General features: G+C 36.7%; 3 protein-coding genes across 3 annotated transcripts; 1 reads left to right on the top strand and 2 right to left on the bottom strand.

Annotated features, from left to right (window-relative positions):
- Positions 1-8,171: 8,171 nt before the first annotated feature.
- Positions 8,172-12,634, bottom strand: LOC114350232 (uncharacterized). The gene is made up of 4 exons (XM_028300937.1): positions 12,494-12,634; positions 11,363-11,506; positions 10,259-10,412; positions 8,172-8,317 (listed from the first exon to the last, which is right to left on the bottom strand). Exons 1-4 carry the CDS (start codon positions 12,632-12,634, stop codon positions 8,172-8,174), a joined length of 585 nt encoding a protein of 194 aa, XP_028156738.1.
- Positions 12,635-13,138: 504 nt separating this feature from the next.
- LOC114350227 (uncharacterized) lies at positions 13,139-14,546 on the top strand. Its single transcript, XM_028300932.1, has 2 exons — positions 13,139-13,287; positions 13,538-14,546. The coding sequence occupies exons 1-2, from the start codon at positions 13,197-13,199 to the stop codon at positions 14,506-14,508; spliced, it is 1,062 nt and encodes a 353-aa protein (XP_028156733.1). The 5' UTR covers positions 13,139-13,196; the 3' UTR covers positions 14,509-14,546.
- Positions 14,547-21,933: 7,387 nt separating this feature from the next.
- hkb (zinc finger transcription factor huckebein) lies at positions 21,934-23,090 on the bottom strand. The gene has a single exon (XM_028300927.1). It carries the CDS (start codon positions 23,053-23,055, stop codon positions 22,108-22,110), a length of 948 nt encoding a protein of 315 aa, XP_028156728.1. The 5' UTR covers positions 23,056-23,090; the 3' UTR covers positions 21,934-22,107.
- Between the last annotated feature and the right edge of the window lie 3,487 nt (positions 23,091-26,577).

Here is a 26,577-nt window from a genome sequence, read left to right as displayed (position 1 = left end):
CACGTGATTATTCTAAAAAAGAAATCACAATACGAGACTGGTGCGTATTCTAAATCATTATACATAGCAATGACTTATTTACTAATATGGACATGTATTTTGTAGTGAATCCTGCAATAAGTACAAATTCATGTTAGTAACGAACCTTATGCTATTGCTTTTAAGCTCTGTAGTTGATCTTGTATAAAATGGTTTTAACTAATAACAGTATACATAATACGTCGAATCTTTTACAGTTCTATAGCATGCGATTTTTTGGAAACTATGTAATATGATTAGTGTAAATTTATTTTTTTTGATTTACCTTGCCTTTAACATAATAGTTATCTAAAGCCCGATCTCTGAGCACGTAGAACTTTGTCCAATGAGCCCTAGCTACCCATCCTTATCGCTCGCGCGTAATTATGTTGCTATCGCGCTCGCACACTCACTGCGGGTGCCAGTTGCACAGTTGCGACAGAAATATAATTACGCGCGAGCGATAAGGATGGGTAGCTTGGGGTCAATGGACAAAATTCCACGTGCTCAGCGACCAGACTATAGTAAATTCGCATGCAATAAATTTTGGGTTTTCTCATATGGTCTTGTCTATGTTTAAAAAAACCGTACCCGTATTATTTTGTGTAAAGTTTTAAGTTGTATAGTGAAAATCAATTCGATAATATCACCGGTTGATTGAGAGAATATCTTTTAGTTGTTTTGTATGGTTGTCATTATTAGTTTTTGTAAATGCTTATGGTTCAGCCAAACCAACGCGTGTAGCCTGCGTGCGCGATGGCGATCAGACGTCGTGTATGAATTTTCAGCAATGCGTTCACATCAACGCGTAATATCATTCTTCTTCTTGTCGTGTCGACAACAAACCTACACAGTGTCAGCCCAAAACTCTGCTACAGGAGTGTCTGTCAGTAGCATTCATTAAATTTTCCTGCGTGCAGTTTTTAGGGCACGACATAATGTGCTTCAACGTCTGGGGAACACAACCACACTTGCACTCCAAGTTTGAACCATCTGAGAATCCCTATCGCTGGCCGTGGCGATCTATACAGCGTCGTTCGGCGATCAGACGTTTCTGATTTTAAAATGGTGGAAAGAAGAACGGTCACGCCCCATACAAAAAAAACCCAGACCCGACAGAAACGAGACATACCTCAGTATTTTTGTCATGTCTTAATTAGTTAAATTATATATTTTTTATATTCGAAATCTATGTATAACACCAAAATATTACCCTTTGTTTTTGTTCAGGCGTCATACAAAAACTAATACAAAATGCCTATTTATCACCAAAAGTGGTAAATGTATGTACCTAAATGTCTATTACAGCTGCTATGGAATGTATCTAGGTGACCTGGAGATACAGCTGGATAATCCGGCTGTATCTCCAGATCACCTAGAAAAATATATAATTTAACTAATTAAGACATGACAAAAAAACAGGTATGTCTCGTTTCTGTCGGGCCTGGGTCACAGATGACCGTTCTTCTTCATCACGGTAAACGTCTGATACTGCAGTGATCGCCATCGCGCACGCAGACTGCACGCATTGGTTTGGCCGAATTTAGTTTACGGTTTAAGATGTTTATTTTATGTAGATATGATCTCACTGGGTGGTCAATAGGCGTGTCGGTATCTAGTGCCAAATTTTTTTCTTGACTGGATAACACTTTTTTTAATTGACTGAAAATTCTGTAGCGAAAAATTAACTTTAGAGTCACAATTGGTGAACGTAGATCCACAGTGATCCTGTTTATATTTTATATCTCAAAAAAGGTTTTAAAGTGCACAAGAAAGCATATTAGATGTTGAAAAACGTATTAAAGTTGCATTTGGACCCCTATAGTTCGAAAATTTCCAGTTATGTTACTTTAATAGAAGCATTTTTGTAATTTTTTGGCATTCATGTAAATTATTACATATGTAGTTAAAAATAACGAAAAAAATGACAATCATTTTCGTTAATTATTAAATCCTCTTGTTTTTGTCGCTACAAATAAAAAAAAATCCAGCAAATACTTGTATATTTTTGGTAATAAAAAATAAGCCTTGTCAGTCAGACGTGGAATTTTCAGCCTTATTGGATACTGCCGTAGTACCAGATTGCTTTGAAATATTATAGTTTATTGTAGCATAGTTTTTCCTATTTTGAAGTGAAAAATGTATTATTCCGGTAAATAATGATACGAAAATAAGTGTATCGCTTTATCTCGCTAATGAATAAAGAAAGAAAACAAAATATTTGAGAATTTAAATGCTCTTGAATTATCTGTTCGAAAATAGCTCTTATAGACAAACTAATAAGCCATTAAATGTGGCAAAAAAACAATGTTTTGTCTTCTCTTTTCATAAACGAAGGCGAGAAAGAGATAAACTTAGAACTTACGAGTGGCTGTACGTAATTGGGCGTGTATATTTGTATAATTTATGCCCTTGAAGCCTTATTCTATAGATAAGTATAAAAATATATTGTATTAAAACCCTGCTTCACCTTCAGCGAAACGTACAGTCGGCGAAATAAATACCATACCATACCGAAATTGCCTTCGAACTTCGAACAACGTGGCAATATTTTGTGCCTTAACTGATTATGTATCAGTACACCAAAGTTTAATAGTTTTTGACCGCACACTAGTTTTTTCTGCAATCACATATAATTTAACCACTTCGGCGGGAAAATTGACGGGCTACTTTGTTTTAACCTATTTTCCACACCGACTGTACTTTTTGCGTGTAACAGAAGCATCCATAAAGTGTACTTTTCAAGTGTTCTTGCTTTAAGTGTTCAATATAATATTTTGTGGTAGGTTTTGCCGACCAAGACTAATGTCAGGCTGATCAATATAATTTAGCTAAGACGGAATTGAAAACAACGTAATTAAGATATCATGAAATATTCTTTACTTTTTAATTTTTATTAACCCGTTAATTGGCAACTGGCAGAAAAACTTTTTGTTTCGTTAGTTTTCATTAAGGTTCAAAATAATATGATAAAACCAGTTAACAGGTTAAATTATGTTCAGAACATGAATGGAAATGTAGCCAAAATCATGTCTTTCTTCTAATTTCATAAGACTGTGCCGAAAAGTAGCTTTTTGTTGTAAACGTGCTTTTTATTCTAAAGTAGACGAGTTAATAAACGTTTTTTTTATTTTAAAAATATAAATTGCAAATATCCTTCAATGTGTGCGAGTGAGAAAGCGATAGTTGATTAGCACTACTAGTGCCTGTAGACAATGTAACATTTCGAAGTCACGTATGTACCTTTAATATTGTAGGTATACTATAAATAAATGTTACACTTTCTGGAGGCTCTAAAATTGTGCATTCGTTAAAAATAGTTAATTTTTAATGTAAATTAATGTATTGCACTTCTTGCACATTATGGTAAGGATATTAATATGTAAAAAATAACTTTTCATTGCCAAATGTTTTTAAACTGTAAACATATTTCATAATTTGAAATTGACAGTTCTTTTTTTCTTCTTCAAGTTAAAAAAAACTTGAACGAATCTCTTTATATTTTTTATTCCACGAACGTTTGTATAAAATAAATGCGACTGAATGTAACCATGGCTTATGTGTAACAATGTTTTCTCTCTTTCCGTCATTATTGAAGAGAAAAAGGGAAAGCATTGGATCGTTTATTTGAAAAAGCACAATCACTTATCATCAATAGTGCTGCAGTTACAGTGAACAGAATGGTATTCCCTCAATGCGACACTCGTGCCTTTATAGTAAAACCAATTTATATAGCAGGTAAATAACACCAATGACTTGAGAGTCCATTTTATAGCAATTAGCTGATAGTGTAAGTAGATTATTGTGATTCATTCAAAAAACGCCTTTCAATATTTAATCTTTAGAGTTCTAAATCGCATACGAATTTGTGATTTGCGTGCGATTTAAACTGTAATGCCTCAATAATACATTTAAAATGTTCTTATCGTGAAAATTAATAATAGTCAATTAAGAAAGTCGCGTACCAATTTAAATTATTTATGTACAGTCAGCATCAAATATTTCGTGACACCCAAAGTAGCCAAAAAGTTCACAACACGTCTTTGTTACTGGGATAAGGTGTGTTGTCAAGTTTTTGGCCACATTGAGTGTCACGAATTATTTGACGCTAACTATAGCTGCAGAAACTGACTAAGGCCCGGTTTCCACCAAAGCTAAGCGAAGAGATGACGTGGAAATAACAATCTGATTGGTTATTGAAATAAATCTCTACGTTTTGGTGGAAACCGAGCCTTAGCTATGCGCTGTACTCGTAGTATATGATAGCTTCGCCTGTATAATAGAAATAATTGAACTTAGTTTATGCAGTAATATACATTATACATTATTATGAATACCATTTCATATGGAAGAAATACTATTCTGTTCACATATTTTTTGTTCAATACATATTGCGGAGTGTACATAAACAATGTTTTTTGAAAAGACAAGTTCCAAGCAATGAATGGATTGTAATTTTTTTTTGTATTATGTTAATTTCGAATAATATGGGGTCCCAAGGCTTGGTGACCAGTATGGTGACATTTTGGCGTTATTCACTTACATCAATGTCCCGTCTAAAATTCTTGGTTTACATAGACGACATAATAATTCACTTCGGAGGCGATAACGATTTGATCACGGTCGAAAACGTGAACGCTTTTACAATATTATACGAAAATGTGCCCTTTTGTATGCGTTACAACAAATTTTCCACGTCTTTTGACGTACGGTCAGGAAATTAAGTTTAGAGCTAATGATTTTAACTTTGTTATTTTCAGCGATTTATACGAATGTAAATATTAGTAAATGGCTTCCAATATGTATTGAAAGTCGGGTGTCTGTAAGCAGAGGTGAAGGCGACGCATCGCATCAAGTTGCGTACCAAATAGGGTCCTAAAAGTTTTAGGCATAAGGTGTATTTTCGCTGGATTTTATGTATTATTAAAACAAAGTCTCATTTGGGTGTATGATTGTGAACCTCTTTGCCTATTGCTTTAGGATCTAAACAGCGTTGTGCTGATGCGTTGCCTGCTCTTTTACTTACTTTCGCCCTTAATGTTAAGTGTTTATGCAGACGAGTAAGAGTTAACTATTTTAGTTTATTCGCGTTAGTTTTACGTTTGTTGTACGATGTGTTTTTCTATAGATATTTAATATTCACCATGTATATAGTAGATAGTACAAAAATATTAAATGAAAATATTTAAAATATAAACGGTTTTTTATTTGAATATAATTTACCTAGTTTCCCTTGAAATATTTTTAGGTACTAATCTGATTTTATCAAAAGCCGCTGTTAAATCCGTCTGTTAGCATTTTGTTGGCAATAAATGACGTTTTACTATTTTTTTTTACATATTTTACTTATTAAAACTTACACTTGCCAGAAAATACTAGAATTAGGACTATTTTATACTTGTATTTCAACTACATTACACACACCATAAGCGGGTTACAGACCAATACTAAGTTAGATTAGCTTAATAATGTATAGTTTGCACACAACTATGGAAGACTGCTTCAACTATGCGAGCTAAGTTAAACTGACTTACGCCCATATTCACAAACATTACTATGAGGTCTCACAGTTCTCGTGGACGCACAGGTAGATGTGAAACGGGGGCGTGGCGCGTGTCTCCGCGATATGCCCAGAAACGAACATCGGCCAGTGGTGCCAGATTAGGCGAATTATCGCCATTTAGGCTACCTTCGGGGGTCAAATGGCGACCAAAAAATGCAAACGGCTACCGGTAGCCATTTAGGCTACCTAGAAAAAAAGATCGGGCTATTTAGGCTTCTTCAGGATTACCTTGGAAAAGGAAATTTTTCATGTAACAAAAGTAACGAAACGTAATATTCACATCCACCTAACACATAATCTAAGACATCCACCGTTCTTTCCATTCGGTCACTCTTTGTAAGAGTGAGATAGAGCTATTGCGTACAATTAGTATAGATATAAGATACTAGCTTTTGCCCGCAGCTTCACCCGCGTGAAATTTAGTTTGTCACAGATCGTCATAAATTATAGCCTATATTATGTTATTCTGGGTTGTAAAGAATGATACTGTAAAGTTTCATCAAATCCGTTCAGTAGTTTTTGCGTGAAAGAGTAACAAACATTTAAACATCCATAATTCCATACACNTTACGCGCGACTTCATATCTATTCTCTTTCTATGATCTGAGGTGACACATGAACCAATCACAAAGCTCTATTCAACGCTGTGCGTTCGATTTGCAGCTTCACTTAAGTAAGCATCGTTTGTGAATACGGGCGTTAAGCTTAGCTCTTGGTCTCTCGCATTACTAATGGAAAAAGTTTATTTATCTTGCGTTATTTATTTCTTNCGCGCGCGCGTGTTTGTGTGTGTAGTTGTCAGCTGATTGCCATGTTGTTTTCTTAAATCTTGTATGTACTCGGCACAAGTCAGGTAGTGACGTCATATGAAAATGTTGCCAGAATGAGTACTGACCAAACATTTTCTATCTCTTTTTTCATACGTCACCATGGGCGAGTTAGAAAGAGATAAACAGCTGTTTGTCATTAATGTGTCGATTTGATATGTATTTCTATTAGCAATTTTTGTATACTTAGCTCAAAAAATTAGGCGAATTAGGCTACTTTGAGAAACAAAAAATATTAGGCGATTTAGGCTACTCGGTAGGAAAAATTAGGCGAATTGAGTTAGCTGATATCTGGCAACCCTGACATCGGCCGCGACGCCAGGTTAGTCGCGATTCAGTCGTACTGAGGAAATGTTCTCCGATATTGTTGGATAATGCGTCGTAACGTGCAATAACATAAGTGAAACGAAGAACTACAGGAACAATGAAGTCATTTACCACATGTAAGTATTGCAAATCCATTGGTATTTTGCTTATAAATAAAAAAAACTAAACATTTTTACGAACGAATTCAGTGCCGTGACATTTACTGCGATATCGAAATTAGTGGTGATAAAAATTCAAACACGTTGTACATTGACGATTTAGTTAGCAACCACTTTATGTCATGCGTAACTACTGCGCAATGTATTTTATTTCTTCCGATATCCACTGACGCGTGAAAATACACAGTACGGCCGCATGTGCCGGTCGTAACATAGTGCAGGGCTCGTGTTCTAATACGGTTTCCTATTATCGATAAATAGAAGTAAATTATTATTTTCTATTTTCTAATTTTGAATGAAAAAATCATGAGTTGCTTGCGATTTTTAAGTTTTTACAAAAACAATAACAATAGTAGAAGGGATTAGTAACTGTCAACTATGTAATTACTATAAGAGCTAGTTGAAAGCCTAATATAGGCATTATTTTTGATAAACATAGGCGGTACGAATTTCGCCATAATTAAAAAGTTAATGCGCGATAGTAGTTAATAATAATTACAGTGATCCTGTTATTATTATTAAAGTAAATAATAATATATTACCAATATTGTAAATACTGGTAAAAATCGCAAGTACCTACTTAACCCATGACTTTTCATACAAACTTTGTCAGTCTATAACTTCTATACTCCATCGATAACGACATTGAGCTTTGGTTGGGGTAAATTAATGTAAGGTAACTTCATTTAGTCCCAATAATTGATTCTGAGTTTTTCTTCCATACAAAATGGAACTGACTCCTTTATGCAAAAATCGTTAAAGAACATAAACATAACGTATAATAATAAAAAGGTTTTCATACAAGCATTTTTTAAACCAATTTCGAGCCTTGCCCCCAGGATTTAAAGTATCGATATCTTATCGACTCCATTTTATCTTTCTTCTCTCTAATTGCTTTTTTCAAAGTGTGCGTCACGTCACGCGGCCATTGATTGGCCATAAGGCACGCCTTCTGGCCAATCACAGCACTTTTAAGCCGGTTGCACATGTTGTCGTAGACTCTCAGTCGCTTTGTTTTTACACAGTTGAATGTGTGTGTGGGAGCTGTGGTGGGGGAAATGTGGGGACACTGGTTCTCGTTGTAGTTACGCGCGACTTCATATCTATTCTCTTTCTATGATCTGAGGTGACACATGAACCAATCACAAAGCTCTATTCAACGCTGTGCGTTCGATTTGCAGCTTCACTTAAGTAAGCATCGTTTGTGAATACGGGCGTTAAGCTTAGCTCTTGGTCTCTCGCATTACTAATGGAAAAAGTTTATTTATCTTGCGTTATTTATTTCTTAGGAACAGGAGGCGCGACTGTAGGAGCGGGGGTGGGGGGCACGCCAGGAGGGGGAGGGGTCAGAGGGGGCGCTGCGGCCGCGGCGCTGTACAGGTGACGTCTGTACAAATCCACCAGGGGGAGGCACCTGAACACGACTGTAACAAGGAAATAATTAGTGCAGTGTCTTGTCTTCACATTTAGTTTGGAAGATGGAGATTCCGGTTAGAGATGACTAGATGAGACGTATTTACTAGAACAGATCCACACACTAGGTATTTTACAGTACTAGGCGGCACCTATTCCAATTTTTTAAATTACACGATTTTCGACCCTACCAAGAAAGTAACAGAGGTAATGCGTAATCCGTGGTCGTGTATTACGCGCACCGAGTATTTCTCGCTAAGCTTATGTGCGAACGTAGAGATTCACTCCGTCTCTGTCCGACCAAACAAATTTGAGCGCGACGAAGCAAACGCACACAAACGTATTCAAACCATATTCATGTAAATTAATGTAAAAAAGAAAAAAATATGTAAATATTTTTATGAAATTCATATCTTTTAAATACGCTAACTTTTAAGTTGCCAGTCCTAAACCTGTTGAAGTATGAAGGGAGGAATTATTATTCAATTTCAAATTGCATTATTCATACTACGGTTGTATCTTTTCAAAGAAAATTGTATTTTAAAGTCATATTACGTGGATTAGTCCGCACTAGTCGCGTCAAGTATGCTAAATTATTACGTACTAGGTGGAATAGGTATTTGGATCGAGTATTAATAAATACTAGGAATAGGTGCACCTAGTATCAAATTTACCTAGTATAACCCATCTCTAATTCCGGTTTATAACGTTTTAAAGTTCGGCCAAACTAACGCCTGCGCGATAGCGATGGCGATCAGTAGAAATCAGTAGGATCGCCATCGCTAACGCGCACGTGGGCTGCACGTGTTGGATTGGTCAAACCTTTATAAAATAGAAAATTTGATCAAGCACCCATATTTATTATTGCTTGACGTAAGCTTCCTACAATGTCACTCGTGGTTACAGGGCCATACTAAAAATGTAAATGTAAATGACGGCCGATGGGGCAGAAAGGTTCTGGAATGGAGGCCGCATACCGGAAAACGCAGCGTGTGACGTCCACCTACAAGGTGGAGTGACGACATCGTAAAGGTAGCAGGGAAGCGCTGGACGCCGGCCGCTACCAACCGGGCAGCATGGAAAGCATTGGGGGAGGCCTATGTTCAGCAGTGGACGTCCTGTGGCTGAAATGATGATGATGACTAAAAATGTAAGGGTGCCCTCGGTAAATCCTTTTTTATAGAGTATTAACTTTCCATGGAACTAACTCTACCAAGTCAGTTACAGTTGGACAAAATGTTAATCTTGTACGAGGAGACGTGGACACTGCCTTGATTTTTACCATAAAATAGGGGATTACCTATTTATGGGATACTTCATATCGTCAGAAGACATCATTTTGACATTGCCACAAGTACCACGCTCTCTGAAATGTAAGTGATACGTATCGCGGTCATAAAGAATTATAATTAAGCCCGGTTTCCATCAAAACGGAGATGAGAGATGTCTTTTGAATAACCAATCAGATTTTCGGACCGAAGCTGAGCGGAGAGGTGATGTGGAAATACCATTCCACATCACCATCAATTTCAGCCTTAAGACGTCCACTGCTGAACATAGGCCTCCCCCAATGATTTCCATATTGACCGATTGGTAGCGGCCAGTGACTTCCTGCTACCTTTATGAGGTCGGTCCACCGTGGACGTCCTGCACTGCGCTTTTTGAAATCTGATTGGTTATTCAAAACAAATCTCCATTTTGGTGGAAATCGGGCCTATTACCGAACTCGTTAAGGATAACCAAAGTGACCGACATACTTAGTTCGCAGAATTGCTAAAATCAAGTGGCAGTGGGCGGGGCACATAGCTCGTAGAGACGATGGCCGTTGGGGCAGAAAAGTTCTCGAGTAGCGACCACGGGCCGGAAGACGTAGCGTTGGTGAAGGTTGCGGGAAGAGCCTGGATGCGGGCAGTGCAGGACGTCATTTGGCTGAAACGAACGAACGAACTTACCGAACAAGAACACGACTTCAGGCACGAAGGTGACGAGGCTCCGGATGCCGTCGCGCTTGGTCTTGACCACGAACTCGTAGATGGCCACCACCAGCCCCATCACGATGTAGCCCAGCGTGTACCACACGTAGATGTCTACCAGTAGCGCGTTCTCCTGGGAAGGGGATTCAGATCTATAAATTAATAAGTAAGTATGTCTTTTATTTATAAATCAACTAGCTTTCCGCTCGCGGTTTCGCCCGCGTGGAATATCGTTTGTTAAATTTTCTTTACTATAAACCTCACGGAGCCCGAGACCTTTCCAACGAATGCAAAACCGTGGAAATCGATTCGTGCGTTCTGGAGTTTTAGCGTCAGGAAGGAAAACCCGACATTTTTATATAAAAACTAGCTTTCCGCCCGCGGCTTCGCCCGCGTGGAATTTTGTCTGTCACAGAAAAACTTTACCGCGCGTCCCTGTTTCAAAAACCGGGATAAAAACTATCCTATGTTCTTTCCCGGGACTCAAACTATATCTATGCCAAATTTCATCAAAATCGGTTGCGAGGTTTAAGCGGGAAAGCGTAACAGACAGACAGACAGACTGAGTTACTTTCGCATTTATAATTAATATTATATTAATATTATATATTATATTATAGTTGGGATAAATGTCTACTATATAGTAGACAAAAGAATCAGAACGTTTTCGTTTTCATGATTTTGGGAAGTATTTGCCCAACTGAATGCGTTCTGTGGTCTGCGGTCAGGTCTAGGAGCAAAAAACAAAGATAAAAGAATAAATAAATCAATGATTGGATATTTTGAAGCAATAAATCTTAAATGGAGAGTAAACTTCGCTCACTGCAACTCCTATGTAACCAAGATCTACATTCTACAGCTTTGACCGCCAATAAAAACCCATCAAACGTAGGTAGATCAAGTTTGTCCAGGGGGAAAGTGAAACTGTCATCGGACCTTTGAAGTTAAAAATCATCTTCTTTAGTGCGAGGCAGATGCCATCATCATCATTTCATCATGAACATAGGCTCCCCCAATGATTTCCATAAAGTGCAAAGCAGATGCCAGGTGACAAACAAATGTCCAAGGTACTGATTCACTCACAAAGACCGAAGCCAGCAGCAGCAGCAGGTTGGCCATCTGGAACAGCGTGACGAGCAGCTTGCGCAGTGAGTCGGCAAGTTCACGCATCTCGCAGTACACGTGCATGCACGTGTCGCTCGACATCAGGTCCATCATGCAGCCCAGCTGGAGTAGCAGGTGCAGTCAGCGTCAAATAGTTCGTCACACCCAAAGTATAGCCAATAAGTTCGCAACACGTCTTTGTTACAATGAGGGCTATCGTTTTTATACTTAACAGTTGGCACCCCTGGCGATTGACAGGACCTTACTCTACAATGGCGCCATCTTGATGAGTGCAAATGCGATAGTCCTCCGACCACTTTAGCACTCACCAGTTGGTGCCACTGTCTTCGCTACTAGCAAGTGACAGGACCTTACTCTACAGTGGCGCAAACTGGTGCGCGCTAAAACGATAGTCCTCATTGGAAAAAGGTTGTGTTGTCAACTTTTTGGCCACTTTGGGTGTCACGAACTATTTGACGCTGACTGTATAAAGGAAATTGCATTAAAAAATAGTGTGTGTGGGAAACGAGTAGACGAATTTTTATAGAGCTAAGTGCATTATCCGTTTGAAAGAAATTTGCACGTTGGTAGCTGTAGGTGCTATTGCAAATACTAAACAGAATTTAACTTATCTACTTACTTATTTATTTAATATACAAATCTAGCTTACTCTATGCTCGAACTAAATGTAGGTTTGATGACTGTCGCCAAAGTAACAATTATTTTTATTAATTTATTGAAGGTAGTTATTTAATTCTGGAATTTCAATAATACCAATTTGAATTTGGGGCGAACGTGGGTAGGAGCGTGGGTGAATGCGAGGGAGAGTCGCATTCCAGTGAGCTGCGTAGTTAGTTCAATCGGGTTGTAAAGAAAAAAAAAATGCGGGTAGGTGACGAAAATTCACGCGCCCAAGCAGACGACGCGCATCTTTTCAGTCTGCCCGCGACCATGACTCGTGCAACCGAGTTGAAACGTTAGGAGGGTAAATATCTGTTTACTTTTATCAGTGTTTTATTGCAAAATCCCATAACAGTGATAATTTATAATAAGCTACCCGTTATTCGCTACCAACATAGAAAAGACATTATTGAAACGATTGCAACTTACAAAGTTTATGATAGATATGACGATGACAGTGCTCTTCCGAGGAATGCAGCAGCAGGTGTTGTCATCACATGGCAGGAGCATGGCCAGCTTGTCGGTTATGGAGTCCAGGGACAAGGATACTGTTGGGTTTTGAGGCTCCATCACCTGGGATATGAAGTTTCTCTTCTTCAAGGTAGGCCAGACCTTTCAGTAAACTTACACACAGTGATTTTTCTTGTTATAAGGTAGTTGTTACGTAGGTAATCTTATTTTTTTTAGAAAGAATGGAACTCGTTTTGTAATGAAGAGCGAAGTTACAGTTTACAAGGTGTTTTATATTTTTTAGATGAGGATTTTATTACGACAATTTGTCATAGTGTTTTTCTGTCAAACATTTTTGTCTTCTTTGCGTTTTACGTCGAGAAATCATTATCGTATTTCAGAATGTTTAAGTTTTAGGGTTTATTTTTCAGAATTTGAAAACACAATTCTTGTATTTATTTTGGTTTTTATTATTTACAGGTAAGCTAAATATGCAAAGGGAAAATATCATATATTTATTTACGTTCTTTTTTACCTTTTTCTCTGTGGAAATTCTTTTTCTTTCTAAATTGATTACATGTTTTCGAGTTACGACTGTCAACTATAAAACTAGGTATTGCCATAATATTCTGTCAGAGTAAAACTGAATTTATTTGCACTGAAAAGCTTAAAAATCGGCGGAATGTATCGCTTTATTCTGTTACTAGTTTCCCTGAATCTCGGAACCACGCTTTGTGCAAGTGAGAGCAGTCCGGAGAATGTTATCGACTCTGGTAAGTCTCCTAATTAAGAACATCTTGATTGACCATCTTTGGGGTGAAGGATGAACTCTTAGAATGAACTTCTCATTCCTCTTGCCATACTTTCGCTCCATGCTTTTAATATTTCGTAGCTATAAGGTATTCCCTTGGTTTTTGGCAACTCTTTTTCTTTTGCTATCCGAGCATTAGTCAGACTTATGTTTAGTCTATCCTTGTTTGTTTTCATGCCGACGACTGATTCTTCCCCTCTCTCTTATTGTAGCCAAATTATATCCTTCAACACCTGAACCTGAACACGCTTCCCAAATAATCGAAAACACCATAAGTAATCTGGAATCAGTGGCTGCCATGGCAGCAAAACTAACACGCGAAGGAATCCTCCCCACGGAAGAAACTGAAAAGCATTACGATCACATGATTGAGACTCTCGCAGAACTTATTGAAATGGTCAAAGACCAGAATAATGCTTACAAATTCCACAAAGCTAAGGGCATCGATAGAATCATCTTCCATAATATGGATATTCCATATTCCAGACTGAGAGGACCGTTGCTTGTGCTTCTAAAAGTTCTTTTCGAAGTCGTCCCGACGACTACAGATGCGTTTATTCCTATTTCTACAATCGACAAGTTGTTAGATATATTTGAAAACGATGACAATCTAGCGATGAAAGCTCATGCTTTGGATATACTCTACATCTGGTTGCCAGAAAACCCTAAAGCGCAAGTCAGGGTCATGAAACTCAAAGGCTTGGAACCGTTTTACCATCAGGTTTCTAAGTTGGACACGTCAGTTATTTCTATTCTTCTAGATTTATTTAATACAATACTAGAAGAGCATATCAAGGTACGAAATGTTGATAAGCAAATGACTAAAGCTGATTCTGATAAAATTCAGCTTTACCGAAGAATCGGCCTGTTGGAGCGCATGTCAACGCCTGCTGTATGTAACGGATTAATGAAAATTTTTGAGAACACCTGGTCTTACGTCACTGATGACAATGACGTCATTGGCCCAGTTTTGGATCTAGTAAAGAATATTAAGCCGTATTGCATGAAAGTCTTGAGAGGCCAAACTAAGGCTACGGAACTGTTCCAAGCGATTTTAGATTATGTCCAAGATGGAAATAAAAAGGAGTATTTAGAGAATTTAAATGTTAATATAACTGATATGAAGACAGTTTTAGAAGATTTCATTAGAGAGTTGAAGTATACAGTGAAGGATGAGTTTTAAGATTTCAGGTTAGGTGCCGTTACGTATTAATTTAATTGATAGAGTCGGGTTTTATTTATTGGGAAATACTTAAAACTGGCGAAAGTAATAAAACAAAGATAAGTTATTAAGTTTCACCTTTATTTTAAGAAAGTTACCTACACAACCAAACCAAAGTTGTAAACCAAACTTTACAGGGCCAAATAGGTTTTTAGGCAGTAAAGTGCTCGCTTGAATTTCTGAAACTTAAACCAATCACAAGTCCTATACTTTACCTACAGATTTTTACTGTACACACTTATGCCATCTTATTACCATGGGTAGTTTCCTATTGCAGATTCCTTGAACTATTTCAATAGTTTTGATTCCCCATGCTATAAAAACCTCGCGTAATCGACCCCAGTGTGTGGTCCACCGCAGTCGAGGGTGCGCCCCGTGACTCTATGCTCTATGGCCGATTGTGCAATGATTTATTATGATGGCAGTGTTGAATGGAGGGTAGAGCGGTTTAGGGTGGCTAGGTAATTAGGTTATCTAGCTCTGCTTTTTTAGTTTTTGGCACATTCTTTAAGTATGTGCGTAGTTAAATAAAATTCTTATCGAAACGGCACATATTTCTTTTGGAAAGTCATTCTGATACAATACAAACCGCGTTGTAGATGCTCAACTGCACTGAAATTTGAAAACTATATCTCCGAGTTCCGAGAGGCAAACCCTTACCAACAGAGAGAAAATGATTTTTTTTAACTTGTTACAAATTAAATAGGTGCAACTTTCAATCGAATTTAACTATTAAACGTTACCTAATTCATTCATTCTGTGATCAAAAGATTTTGAATAAAAGTTGTAGATATTCAAGTTTCATAGTGACGAATTGAAAGTCTCGTCACACAGTCACGTCAAGTATTTACGCAGATAATTTATTGTGTCGATTTAAATTTTAAATCGATTCAATTTAAGATGTCGATTATTAATGACTGACGAAACCACAAATTCAATGCAATTCGGTTAATAGATTCGATCGATTCATTGCGTCATTAATAGCGGGGACAAATCGCGCGCCATGGGTGGCGGCCATTTTGTTTTGTGTCACTTTTTCGCGCGCTTCCTTCCGCGGGAAGTCGCATCATTAGTGTTTTTTTTTTTCAAATGAGGGTTCCAACCGAGAATGGCTAATAAAGTTTCTTGCATTTAGCCCAAAGAAGTTATGTGTCAATTTAATTTAAATATTATTTTCATTTATTTTAAAATAATTTTAGTTCCCATCGTACCTACTTATTTTGGTGATCGTTTCGCACTGGGGAAAACGAAGACGAAATTAAAAAGTTTACCTTCTCCTTTTTGCAATAAATGTTCAATTTAGCACACTTTATTTTGCGTGGGAGTCATACCAAGGTGCACAGAGTGGCAAAAGTCACAAAGGTCGACTACACAAACACAAAAATTGAATCAAATCGATCACCTTTTTCAGCTCGTAAAAAAGGCGCGCTTTAAACTGTCACTTGTCAAAAAACATGGCGGACAACCTGCATGGCGAATTGCGCAAAGGTTCAAGTACTTGCTGTGGGAATAATTTTTTTTACGTTTGTAAGTCATGAATGAACATTGTTGTGTAATGACCGCGGTAAATATCCCATTTGTATTGTTAACTTAATCTTTACGAATTTGGTTGCATTTGTAGAGTAACCATACTGCACCGATTGTAGAGACAGTGCACGAAGTATTTTATTACATTTTTGCTGATAGGCTACATGTTATTTAAGGTGCAATTTATTTTATCAACCAGACATAAACTGTGATGTCCTAGCCATGACATAATTGTTTCGTACTCTACTTACCTACGGAAGGCTTTTGTCCAGTTGTGCACTAGGTTGAAAAAAAAAACAGTCTAGTACTCTTTTATGTACACATATACAAATTACTTAACTGTAACAACAAATTACAGTCCCTTTTCTTTTACTTACTCGATTCTCAGGGGTGTCTTCTGATCTGAACTCTTCTGTATTATAATTTGTGTCTTGGGATTATTCCATAATTTTCCCAGATGTGTTGTCACCATAGTGTACACCCAGGTAGCTGGTAGCCAGCGGGGGCGTGAAGCGTGATGCACCTGAACCGGTTCCCACACCGGACAATTGATACAGGCTATTTGTTGATGCTAATTTATGACTTAACTGTATGACATTAATACCTTTCATTACTTTTACTGAGACATTTCTATCTGGCTGAAAAATTCATTAGGGCCCAGTGTCTAAAAGTATGAGTTTGCCTGGCCCCATAAATGTCGTCAGTTATCTACGAATCTACCCAAACACTTTTGACAGATGAAGTTTTGACACGACTTTAGATAGCACCATAATGTCATAAAGTGCGAGCCTCCCCAAAATTGGTAATACTGACTGACCGATGAAAAGTAACTTAAGTATTTGAGTTAAAAATTACACATCTTCTTTCCCATAAAAAAATCTTTAGTAGGAAAAGTATTTGAGTAGTAGTAAAAATATGCCGTGGAATCCAAAATTCGACAAAACCTTCGTCCATTTAGCAAACTAACCCGTTTCGATTGTCGTAGCTGTAAAAAATAACACTGGCATCAATGGACGCACCCGAAGGATCCAAACAACAAATGTTTACATTGACCCTAGTCATTAATATCGTATGCTTCTGTCCATACTCATTCAACAATCTCCACCTGCGACTCAGAATACAATTTTTTGAACCAAAAAACATAATTTCTTGGTTAAAAAAATCTTTAAAAGATTTAGCTTCGATACGCTCAATAAATTATCTATTCAACGAATTTGTTAGATTTGTAGGCGGGTTAGAAATTGATTCTGGTCTATTTGTTAAAGGGATGATAGGTATTATAGTAAAAAACAAGGTGACACCTTCACGCCGCGGTATTTGTCCTTTTTATATCGTGAGAAATATAAAATTTCATCCAGCGAACTGCAGTTTTTTTCGTAGCGCCCAGCAAAATAGCAAAATCTTTTGACTTTTAATTCACACACCGAGTTTTTGAGTTCAGTGAATCGACAGAACAGCAAAGCCATGGAAAAAACTCGTTCAGCTTTTTCAAAACTTGAAAATTTTCCGAGAAGTTTTTCCTGTTTTTCTTTCCATACAATTAAAAACGAGTCAAACCTTTTGAATTTATGCGAGACGAACAGAAATAGATTTTTATGTAGGTATTTTTCTATGGTATTTTTGCTTAAATGTAAACTTCTAATAACGGAAGTGACGTCACTTAAGAACTCGTGCTGTGCGCAATGACAACATCCCATGCAACTTATTAATAAACGCCTTTACACATTCGCAAAATAAAACGACTGCAATCCAATGTTCAAAAATCTTCTTTGCGGTTCCAGAATTGTAGAGTCGCGAAGTTTTCGTACAAAATTCCTTTATAATAGGGTTCCTCTAACTGCAAAGTAAACTTTGTCAAAGACGTATCACGCTGTGCTAGTAAACGGACTTCCGAATTTCTTTAGATTGAAATGTGGGGCAGTAGTTACGTGGGAAAGTAGCTAATTTTGTAATAACGACGATATTTGGACAATTATTGTTGAAGGGCGTGATTTATAGTTTCTATTCGACTGGGCATAATTATCTAGAAAAGCTCTTAACACGAGCAATTGACACGTTGGTGAGTAGGTATTTAGGTAAAAAATATTATGCGGCTTATTTGATTTTCATCTCCTTGCACAAAAAAAGAATAGGGACACTGAATTATTTTAGGGAAACCATAAGCTTCCTGAAAAATAGGGTTTTGATGAAAGTTTGTGGTTTGAAAGCTGAATAGTGTAGGTACATCTTATTACTATAAACTGTTGTCAGTAAACTACTTAGGTACTACTACCATTCACAAGCATATAAGTAGTATCTATACAGATGTTACGGTTATTATTATAACATAAGTTAAGCATCCATAGAAAACATGAATGATTCGTAATAAAATAAATTTTATTGACATCATTTCGCCTTCGTAGCCCAAAGCTCGATTTCAAATACGATTCATCATCCATTCTTATAAAACTCCCTTCTTACACTAAAAAAAACTTGCACAAATGGACACTGAAGTACGGACTTCCGTTCTTTAAAGTAAAAAGGAAACAAACAATTTGTCCTTCTAAATATTTTGACTTTTGCCTTTTATTTGTGAAGATACACACTTGCACTTTCAAAAGAATTTCGAGAAATGTAACGGACAATAACAAATCGTTGTTACAAAGAAGCGAATTATAATTCCTATCTACCTACTAAAAAATAGGTTCATAAGTAAGTACTTAGGTACTTAGAACTTTTTCTTTGTTTAAGGACCTACACTTAAATATCCGTAGGCCCAGGTTCTCCAGACACAAACCTGAGACACAAACATAGAAAAATCTCTCATGTAGTTTTTTAACTGTAGGTCAACTTTTGTGTAGAAATAAATTGCTACGGAGAGCAGGTTCCGTCGCATCAACATGAGTGAAGCTTTTAAATGACTATTGTATATACCTATACGTATTACATATTTATCAACACAATTTTTTCATTTACCTACTCATCATTTACAACCTATTAGATATAATAACACATAATCGTGGTTTAAACTATCCTGAAAGTATATAATTTATGTATCCTGAAAGTTTTCCCTTTTCTTAGAATCCATGTGATAATGTGTGAGATAGTTTTAAAGGTTTATTATTAGTTGTAAAAAACTACTTACAAACCTACTCGTAAGTTTGAGACTCATTTTTAACATCAAACAAACGAAAAAACCATACTCTGTTCAAGTAGAAAAGTAACTGAAAAATTATGTAATCCTAATTACATTCAGGCCTCACCCAACCTCTGTTTCTGGGTCATACAGATATTTAATCATTTAAATTATGATGCCTTTATCCTCCGGCTCTATACAGGAGTTTATAGAATGTCGTAAGAAATACTTGCAACATCATTGTGGATTAGTAGTAGGTAAGATGTTCTATTAAATACGAGGGGTGTTCAGAAAGTAATGAGGCGTTGTCGAGGCAGTGTCCTTTTTAGGCCTTTTTGGAGAGTCAAGAAAATCATCCGACTGGTCGCGTTCAGATGAATGTTATTCCTAAACTGTAATTTGAGGAGGAGCCTGACTCTCGTTACACAGGTTAACCTTATACGAGAGCGGCACATATCTTGTAATTGTAAAGTGTTTATTTAATAAAAGTATTTTAATTTTCATTTTCAAACAAAATGGTGAACTTAAATGAATTTTTTAACAGTTTCTAGTGAAGAATTAAGCTACATGCTCAATTTTTTTCAGATTTTTGTGAGGGCTGGAAATATCCCATTCTAATTAATCCCATTACTTTTTGATCACCCCTCGTAACTACATACGTAAAGTAGCTTTGGTCATATTCATGATCTCAAAATAGTCATAACTTGAGTGTAAGTAAGTAGTTTCTATTCTGAAAATATTTAGCATATTAAACTCGACTACTGTGTCCAATTTCAGCTAGTACAATCAACAGCAAAAGTTGATGATGACTGTAAAATAAGGCAAATGTATCGAGTATTAGTTTAAATCATTAATTCTGTAGTAATATCAAAATGTATTATTTACTTGTGTGCTAAGTAGATTTGGTTATTACATAGTTATAGTTAAGACGGGGTTTCAGAAGTTGCAACCTCTTTAAGCTGAAGGAGCTGAAAGTAAACTTCCTATTCGATTAAGTTCGATTCAATTTCAGGCTTTTTTTCTTGTAAATGATCCAAATATTATGACTAATCACACTCTTACGTTTGATAGAGTTTAAACATGAGAACACCACTTATCTTAGTTGGCTATTTCTCATCGCCACGGTTCTCATCGTCACCTTCGTGGCGAATTTTATTTCTAACTTATTTCAACTTTTTGTAAACAAAAATTGTAGCGCTTGTTGTGAAGATTGTATTCTCAGTAAATCAGGCAAATAGTGAGTCTCGTTTGGAAGCTTTAACGTTTTGAATTTTTTGATGCCACGAAAGTGATTCTGTACATCNACACCACAGTACAACAGTATTACAGTGTCAAATTCCGGCAACATTTTGTATTTATCAAACTTGAAGTGTTAATGCAGTAAGATGATCTACTTCTAAAACTCCGGTTTAAAACAGGTGTGTTAGTTAACCAAGGTTTCAGGCTTTATGTGTCGTCATGAATTTCACATGGTGAACCGCACAGACAACCCCTGAATCCCTCAGGACGTCTCCAGACAGGTGTATTGAAGGTTACTAAGCAAAGTTTTTATTTGATTAGACACAAGTGTTTGATCGTAATCTCATCTGATATTTAGATGCAATAAAAAAGTTCCAGTCCCCAATTTTAATATTCTTTTTTCAAATATTTGAATAAAAAAACCTGCAAAAAGTTATTATCGTTTACTTAAAAAACATAACGCACCTTTTTGCATTCGCTCCGTCAACTTTGAAGCTCAGTACCACAGATCACAGATATCTGAACAGAAATTGTTTAAATTTTAGAGGTAGAAAATATTGTTCAAGCAAGCGACGGTATGTCTATGGATAATCACAAAAAGTTACGTATTTTTTTCGCGGAGCGACGATCGACCTATCTCACCTCCCCAATGGTCGAAGCGCGACTTACGTTAACCGAATAGAACGCTGTGATTGGTTGCTGGTGTTCGGTTTAACGGCAATCTTGTATTATAACTCAAAATTTTAGGTACCTAAAATCGTGTGACCAACGTATTTCGCTTTCCCAATTCAAAATAATTATAAGAAGAAATTTTTTTGACTATTGTGTGGAAAGCATATTTAATTACGATGATTTTAGTATATGCTGCACACAAATTGAATGAAAATTGTGAATGCAGTAACCAAATGTTTCATTGCAACCGAAGGTGTGACACGATGAGAACGCGAAAAATGACCCCGTTTTTTATCGTTTCATGTGATTTTTTCGTATTATTTTTGCTTCTATTACGATAAAATTTATTTTGTATGTAGCTAAATAGATATTTTATCATCTGATTTCAAAGTTATTGTTCTAACTTATACCGTTTATGAACTATTATTGTGTGACCATCAAATTTGAGTGTAAATGAGAAGTACCCAGTTGGGGAAATATTGAAAGCTGTATGCTATCATACGTATTAAAATAAAATAAGTTAGTTTTTTTAGATAAAACTGATTTCTATCTATTCTTGGTTAGGATCGATATATCGATAGATATTAAGTAAAGTACACAATTTATTTAAAAAAATATTTATTAAAATGTCTCTTCGCATCATTAAAATACATGGATGACTTGCACATATTTTAATATAATTATTATTATGTACAAACAGTAAAATATCTACAAAATTCATAACAAAATACGTAGTTTTATATTATTTACAAGTCTCTATAATTTTTCACTTCTTGGTCCCAATTGAATAATATGTTCATTTATAATTATTATTCTACATATACCAGACGGGTAAAGCGTTTCTTTTTATAACAATACATTTTATTTAACTATCTAAAGACAAGACACAATTTTGATTTGAATTGCTACATTTCAATTGATACAATTTTGCAGTATTAACTTTTATTGTAACGCTGACTTGAGAAAACGCTCCAACTATAAATATTTAGAATTTTCCAGACTACCTATTAGTATCCATATAAATAAGGAAAACCTCCAACGTGTTGCACAGCCGACAACGGCACAAATACTGGCATCATCCTCTCCGCCTGCAAGTAATGCGTCCTCGTATGCTTTTTCAAATGGTCCCGCCTCCCAAACTTCTTCCCACAAGTGGGACACGGAAACGGCCGCACCCCAGAATGTATCCTCTTGTGCCTGGTCAACTCCTCGTTCCTGGTAAACGTCTTCCCGCAATTATTCTCGTCGCACTTGTAAGGCCTTTCCCCAGTGTGAATTCTGATGTGCCCTTTTAGCTGACCGTTATTCGAGAACCCCACTTGGCAATGCGGGCACTTGTACTTCTTCGGACGCTGTTTTCTAGCGTTTAAAAGCTTCGCTTCGTTCTCTTGCTGAAGAATCCTGGCGTACTCCAGTTCCATGGCATATCCTTGCGCTAGCGATTCTAATAGTAAAGGGTCAGTCGGTGGGACTCCTAACGCTTGAGCGATGTCTGCTGCTGGGAGGTAATCAGCCATGTAAGGATTGTACACATTTGGATGAGGCATTACGGTTGGTGGAGGGTTTGGAGAATACACTGTTTCCACTGGAACAGCTTTGGCGGGTTTTTCAGTCTTCAATGTCTTCTCCGGTTCTTGTAACAGCCTATCGCAGCACATGGTTAAACTTGCAACAGGCGATTCTAAAGTTTCTGGTGTTACTTTTTTGTCATCTCCAACGTCGTCAGTCGTCGTAGACACTGTAGCGTCTTGATGAATGTTTTCAGGTTTCTTGAAAGTCCCGCGGATTTTGCGTAGACGATTCTCTCGTTTAGTCTCATCCAGTTTCCTCTTCTTTGTTTTAACATCTTCCAAATCTGTCGTTTCACTCGTAAAAGTCTTCGGCGTTTCGATTTTCTTCTCACTTACATCCCAAGGCCTGAAAAGCCTGGAATAGTTCTGCTCAACGGACAACATTGTTAACTCACAAGGGTGTAGTCACTCGCGATCGAAGTCACTGACTGCGCCCTTTTTCATTTCAACAACTTTTATATACATTTCTTTAACAATAAATTTAATAAAAGCGCCCTTGAGTAGAGGGATAACCGTTGCCATTCAATGGACGAGAGAGATGCAATATTTTTCAATTGTTGCTCACTTTTGTTGTTGTTCATCCGTAGCTATATCAAGTTTTGGTTCGTTTAGAATTGTGCCTTTTTTGGTGGTGTTTGGGTTGATTTTGGTTGGTTTTGGGTGGGATTTGGGCCTTTTTAGTTGAGTGTGGTGTCATGGTGTTTGAGATAGGGGTGTGTATTGTTATTTATGTTGATTTTTGTACGTGGCCGAAGGGCGGGGCAGGGGGCTGAGCGTTCTGATCGGGCGCCCGCAGCTGGGGCTTGTTTTAATTCCTTTTTCAATTGCCCCAACTATATTTTATGTTACATACACGCACGCGGTCTGTACATGGGGTCAGATAACGGTTTATGGGAGAATAAACAATTTTACTTCCAACTGTGCAGGGGAAATGCTAGGATTAATTTAAGGAAGACGCAAGTTCTTTTTATGGTTTGAACATCTTAACTTTTCACCCGCATCATAACGGTTTTTTAGGTACAGAACAGCAACAACATGCTAAGTATTTTTACTAAAACAATCAGTCAAGAAAAGCAAAAATAAATGAATGGAAAACAAAAAGTTGGTTGGACTCACATTGGATTAGATAATATCGTCAATGACTTTTATTTAAAAAAAAATATGTCGCATTATACAATTGCTACAAGACTTGGACGAATAAAAGCTACAAGAAGAAGCTAACTTACAAACTTTAAGTTGTATACCGATCTTAAGATCCTCCTGTCTCTATCTAGCAAAAGAGCCCGAAATCTCAAGCTAGAGGTGACATACATAACATTAATGAAAGATATGATGTTTAATTTCTCTAGTTGTTACTTTACAGGGATAGTGTAGGGATAGTTTTCATATTCAAAGTTCGGCACATGACATGTATGTAACAGGCATAAAGCGGGTCTGAAAAAAACACAAAAACTTAAATCCTACTTTATGAACATAGCTTCTTTTAGCTAACATCAAAGTGTATTTTACGTATTAAATCACAATCGCTACATTTCTACTTTGCGTCTTGCGGTGTTATTAAATTCGGATCGTTCCCATGCCATAGCAAACGAAAAAACAAATCAAAAAACATGACATCAAAATTGTTGCATTTCCTGGATTTGTAAAAAGCAAAGTGTCGAGTAAAATGGATGGCTCGGATCAATCTAAACAAATCAAGTTGCTATTGGAATCACAATGGGACTGATTGCGCAGGATTCGGTTTCTGGACGCAATTCCGAATTGGCGCGATCTGTCAAATTCGGTGGCGGATGATGGATCGGTTATGAAGAGATCAAGAGAGGAACGTTGATGTTTGAGGAAGAATTGATTAACCTAAGTAAAAAATGTAGTAAAAATAATTATAGGATCGACCATAATTATTTTACTCTTTTATTGCAGAACTGTGTTACAAGTGTTACAACTAAGTAGTACTAAACTGAAAGTAACCATTATATAGGGTGACAGGGATATTCGACCGATGATCTCTAGTATAATAACCCCTATCAAGGAATAGGTCTTTTCTTTAATAGGTAAAATAGTGTAAAATAGGTAACCTACGTTCAGCTGGTAGAAGACGGCTCTACCAAAAACCAAAAAAAAGTTCAAAGACAAAAATAAATTAATATGGAGTTTCCACCAAAGCGGAGTGATCCTCATCAGCTGTGAAGCTGTGCGGAGAAGAGATGTGGAAATACCGAAATCTGATTGGTCTTAATGCAAAACACATCTCCTCTCGTCTCCTTTGCGCTTTGGTGAAAACATTTTCTCGTAGACTTCATGACAATTTCATACTACACGACAGGTGTACCAATTCGCTCAAAACACATCAAATTGACCGATACCGTTAAGAATTTGTGAGCAGTATTTTTGTGTAATCTTTGGAGCCTACAATAGAAACGATACGTCAAAAGTGACATGTCGAGCACTACAGAATTGCACCTCGCCTTAATATTTTATTCCGTAGCCTCTTGCTTGGAGGAGCGACTGATCGATATGCCGTTAGTTTTATTGTGAAATTATAAAGGAACTAAATCACTATTGTAGTTGGGCTTTGTTGGCGTGAGCTTGATGTAGCGTTCGTCGTATCGTCTGATTCCTTGTTCAGAAGTCTCTTAATTAGCTTTGATTAACTTTGAGTCATTGATCAGATGATTACATTATATGTATAAGAGAACATTTTTCTTATTCTCATGAAAATATCACTGAACATTCTGAAAAGCTAACGCGCATTAAGATTATTAAAAAAGAAAGCACTAGTGCTCTAACCTATGAGCATTTTTAATTACCTTTTGTTGTTATTTGTATTTTCGAAGATACTTACTTCTGTTTTCTCATCATAATTTATGGATAAAATTATTTTTCAAATTCAATGCTTGAAATTATTATATGCTGTGTGTGTAAGCCGAAACAAACATTGCATCTTTATGCAGACACTATGCAATATCCTATGCAACATTATCTGTTCACTTACTGAACGAACAGAAAGATCGATTTATTTATAAACTAGCTTTTGCCCGCGGCTTCACCCGCGTGAAATTTATTTTGTCACATATTGTCATAAATTATAGCCTATGTGTTATTCTGGGTTATAAACAATTATACTGTAAAGTTTCATCAAAATCCGTTCAGTAGTTTTTGCGTGAAAGAGTAACAAACATCCAAACATCCCAACTTTCGCATTTATAATATTAAGATTGTTACAATGTAGCTAACCTGTTATGAAAAGATTCTGTACCTACTTAACATTGTGGTTTCCATGTGTGGTCATTTGAAAAAGTTCGCTGTTTTTTCATTCACATTCTCAAGATTGGTTCACAATTAAACTATAACTATTACATTTACTTAAAAACCGTAGCAAACTACAATACGTTCATTCATAAATCTTTTTCGATAATATACTCTTCTTTCGTAAATGCCTTAATTTCTTTATAAAATTCATATAAATCTTCAGTACAAAGACCTACGGATGATTCTGAGTGAGTTTGGTAGAATTTCTTGAAGAGCGTGACAACTTTATAGAGCGTTTTTTTATCTGTGGGCCAGTTTTTTGTCTGTGGTCAATTACTACGGCTGTCAATGGGGCTCATGAATGGAAGTTGTAGGTGTCGTATTCACAGGGTGTTGTAAGAAGATGCAATAGAAAACGAGAGCGTTATTCAGATTTGCTTTCACATTATGCCTACATAGATTGTTTTTTCATGTTTGGTGATGATCTTGACAAGCATTACCTACCTACTCTATTGTTTGTTACTCTTCAATTGTTCTTCAGACTTTTTTTCTTTTGGAAATCTTTAAATAGACTTCGGACGCAGATCGGCCGTAGTAAGGACAATCTGTTCAGGTGCGGATTCTGGGATGGCTCAAACTTGGAGTGCAACTGCAAGT

Source organism: Ostrinia furnacalis, unplaced genomic scaffold (assembly GCF_004193835.3).
Source record: "Ostrinia furnacalis isolate ACB-3 unplaced genomic scaffold, ASM419383v2 OfSCF0827, whole genome shotgun sequence".
Classification (NCBI taxonomy): Eukaryota; Metazoa; Arthropoda; class Insecta; order Lepidoptera; family Crambidae; genus Ostrinia; species Ostrinia furnacalis.
This window is presented reverse-complemented; position numbering and strand designations above follow the sequence as displayed.

Bases quoted from the DNA above. Each gene is read 5' to 3' on its own strand.
- LOC114350232 (XM_028300937.1), bottom strand. From the start codon at position 12,634: ATGGAGCCTCAAAACCCAACAGTATCCTTGTCCCTGGACTCCATAACC. The intron at 11,507-12,493 runs GTAAGTTGCAAT...CTGCTACTCCAG, and splicing joins TCATATCTATCATAAACTTT to CTGGGCTGCATGATGGACCT. The intron at 8,318-10,258 runs GTAAGTTCGTTC...TCCTTGTTACAG, and splicing joins TGAAGTCGTGTTCTTGTTCG to TCGTGTTCAGGTGCCTCCCC.
- LOC114350227 (XM_028300932.1), top strand. From the start codon at position 13,197: ATGTATCGCTTTATTCTGTTACTAGTTTCCCTGAATCTCGGAACCACG. The intron at 13,288-13,537 runs GTAAGTCTCCTA...CTCTTATTGTAG, and splicing joins GGAGAATGTTATCGACTCTG to CCAAATTATATCCTTCAACA.
- hkb (XM_028300927.1), bottom strand. From the start codon at position 23,055: ATGTTGTCCGTTGAGCAGAACTATTCCAGGCTTTTCAGGCCTTGGGAT.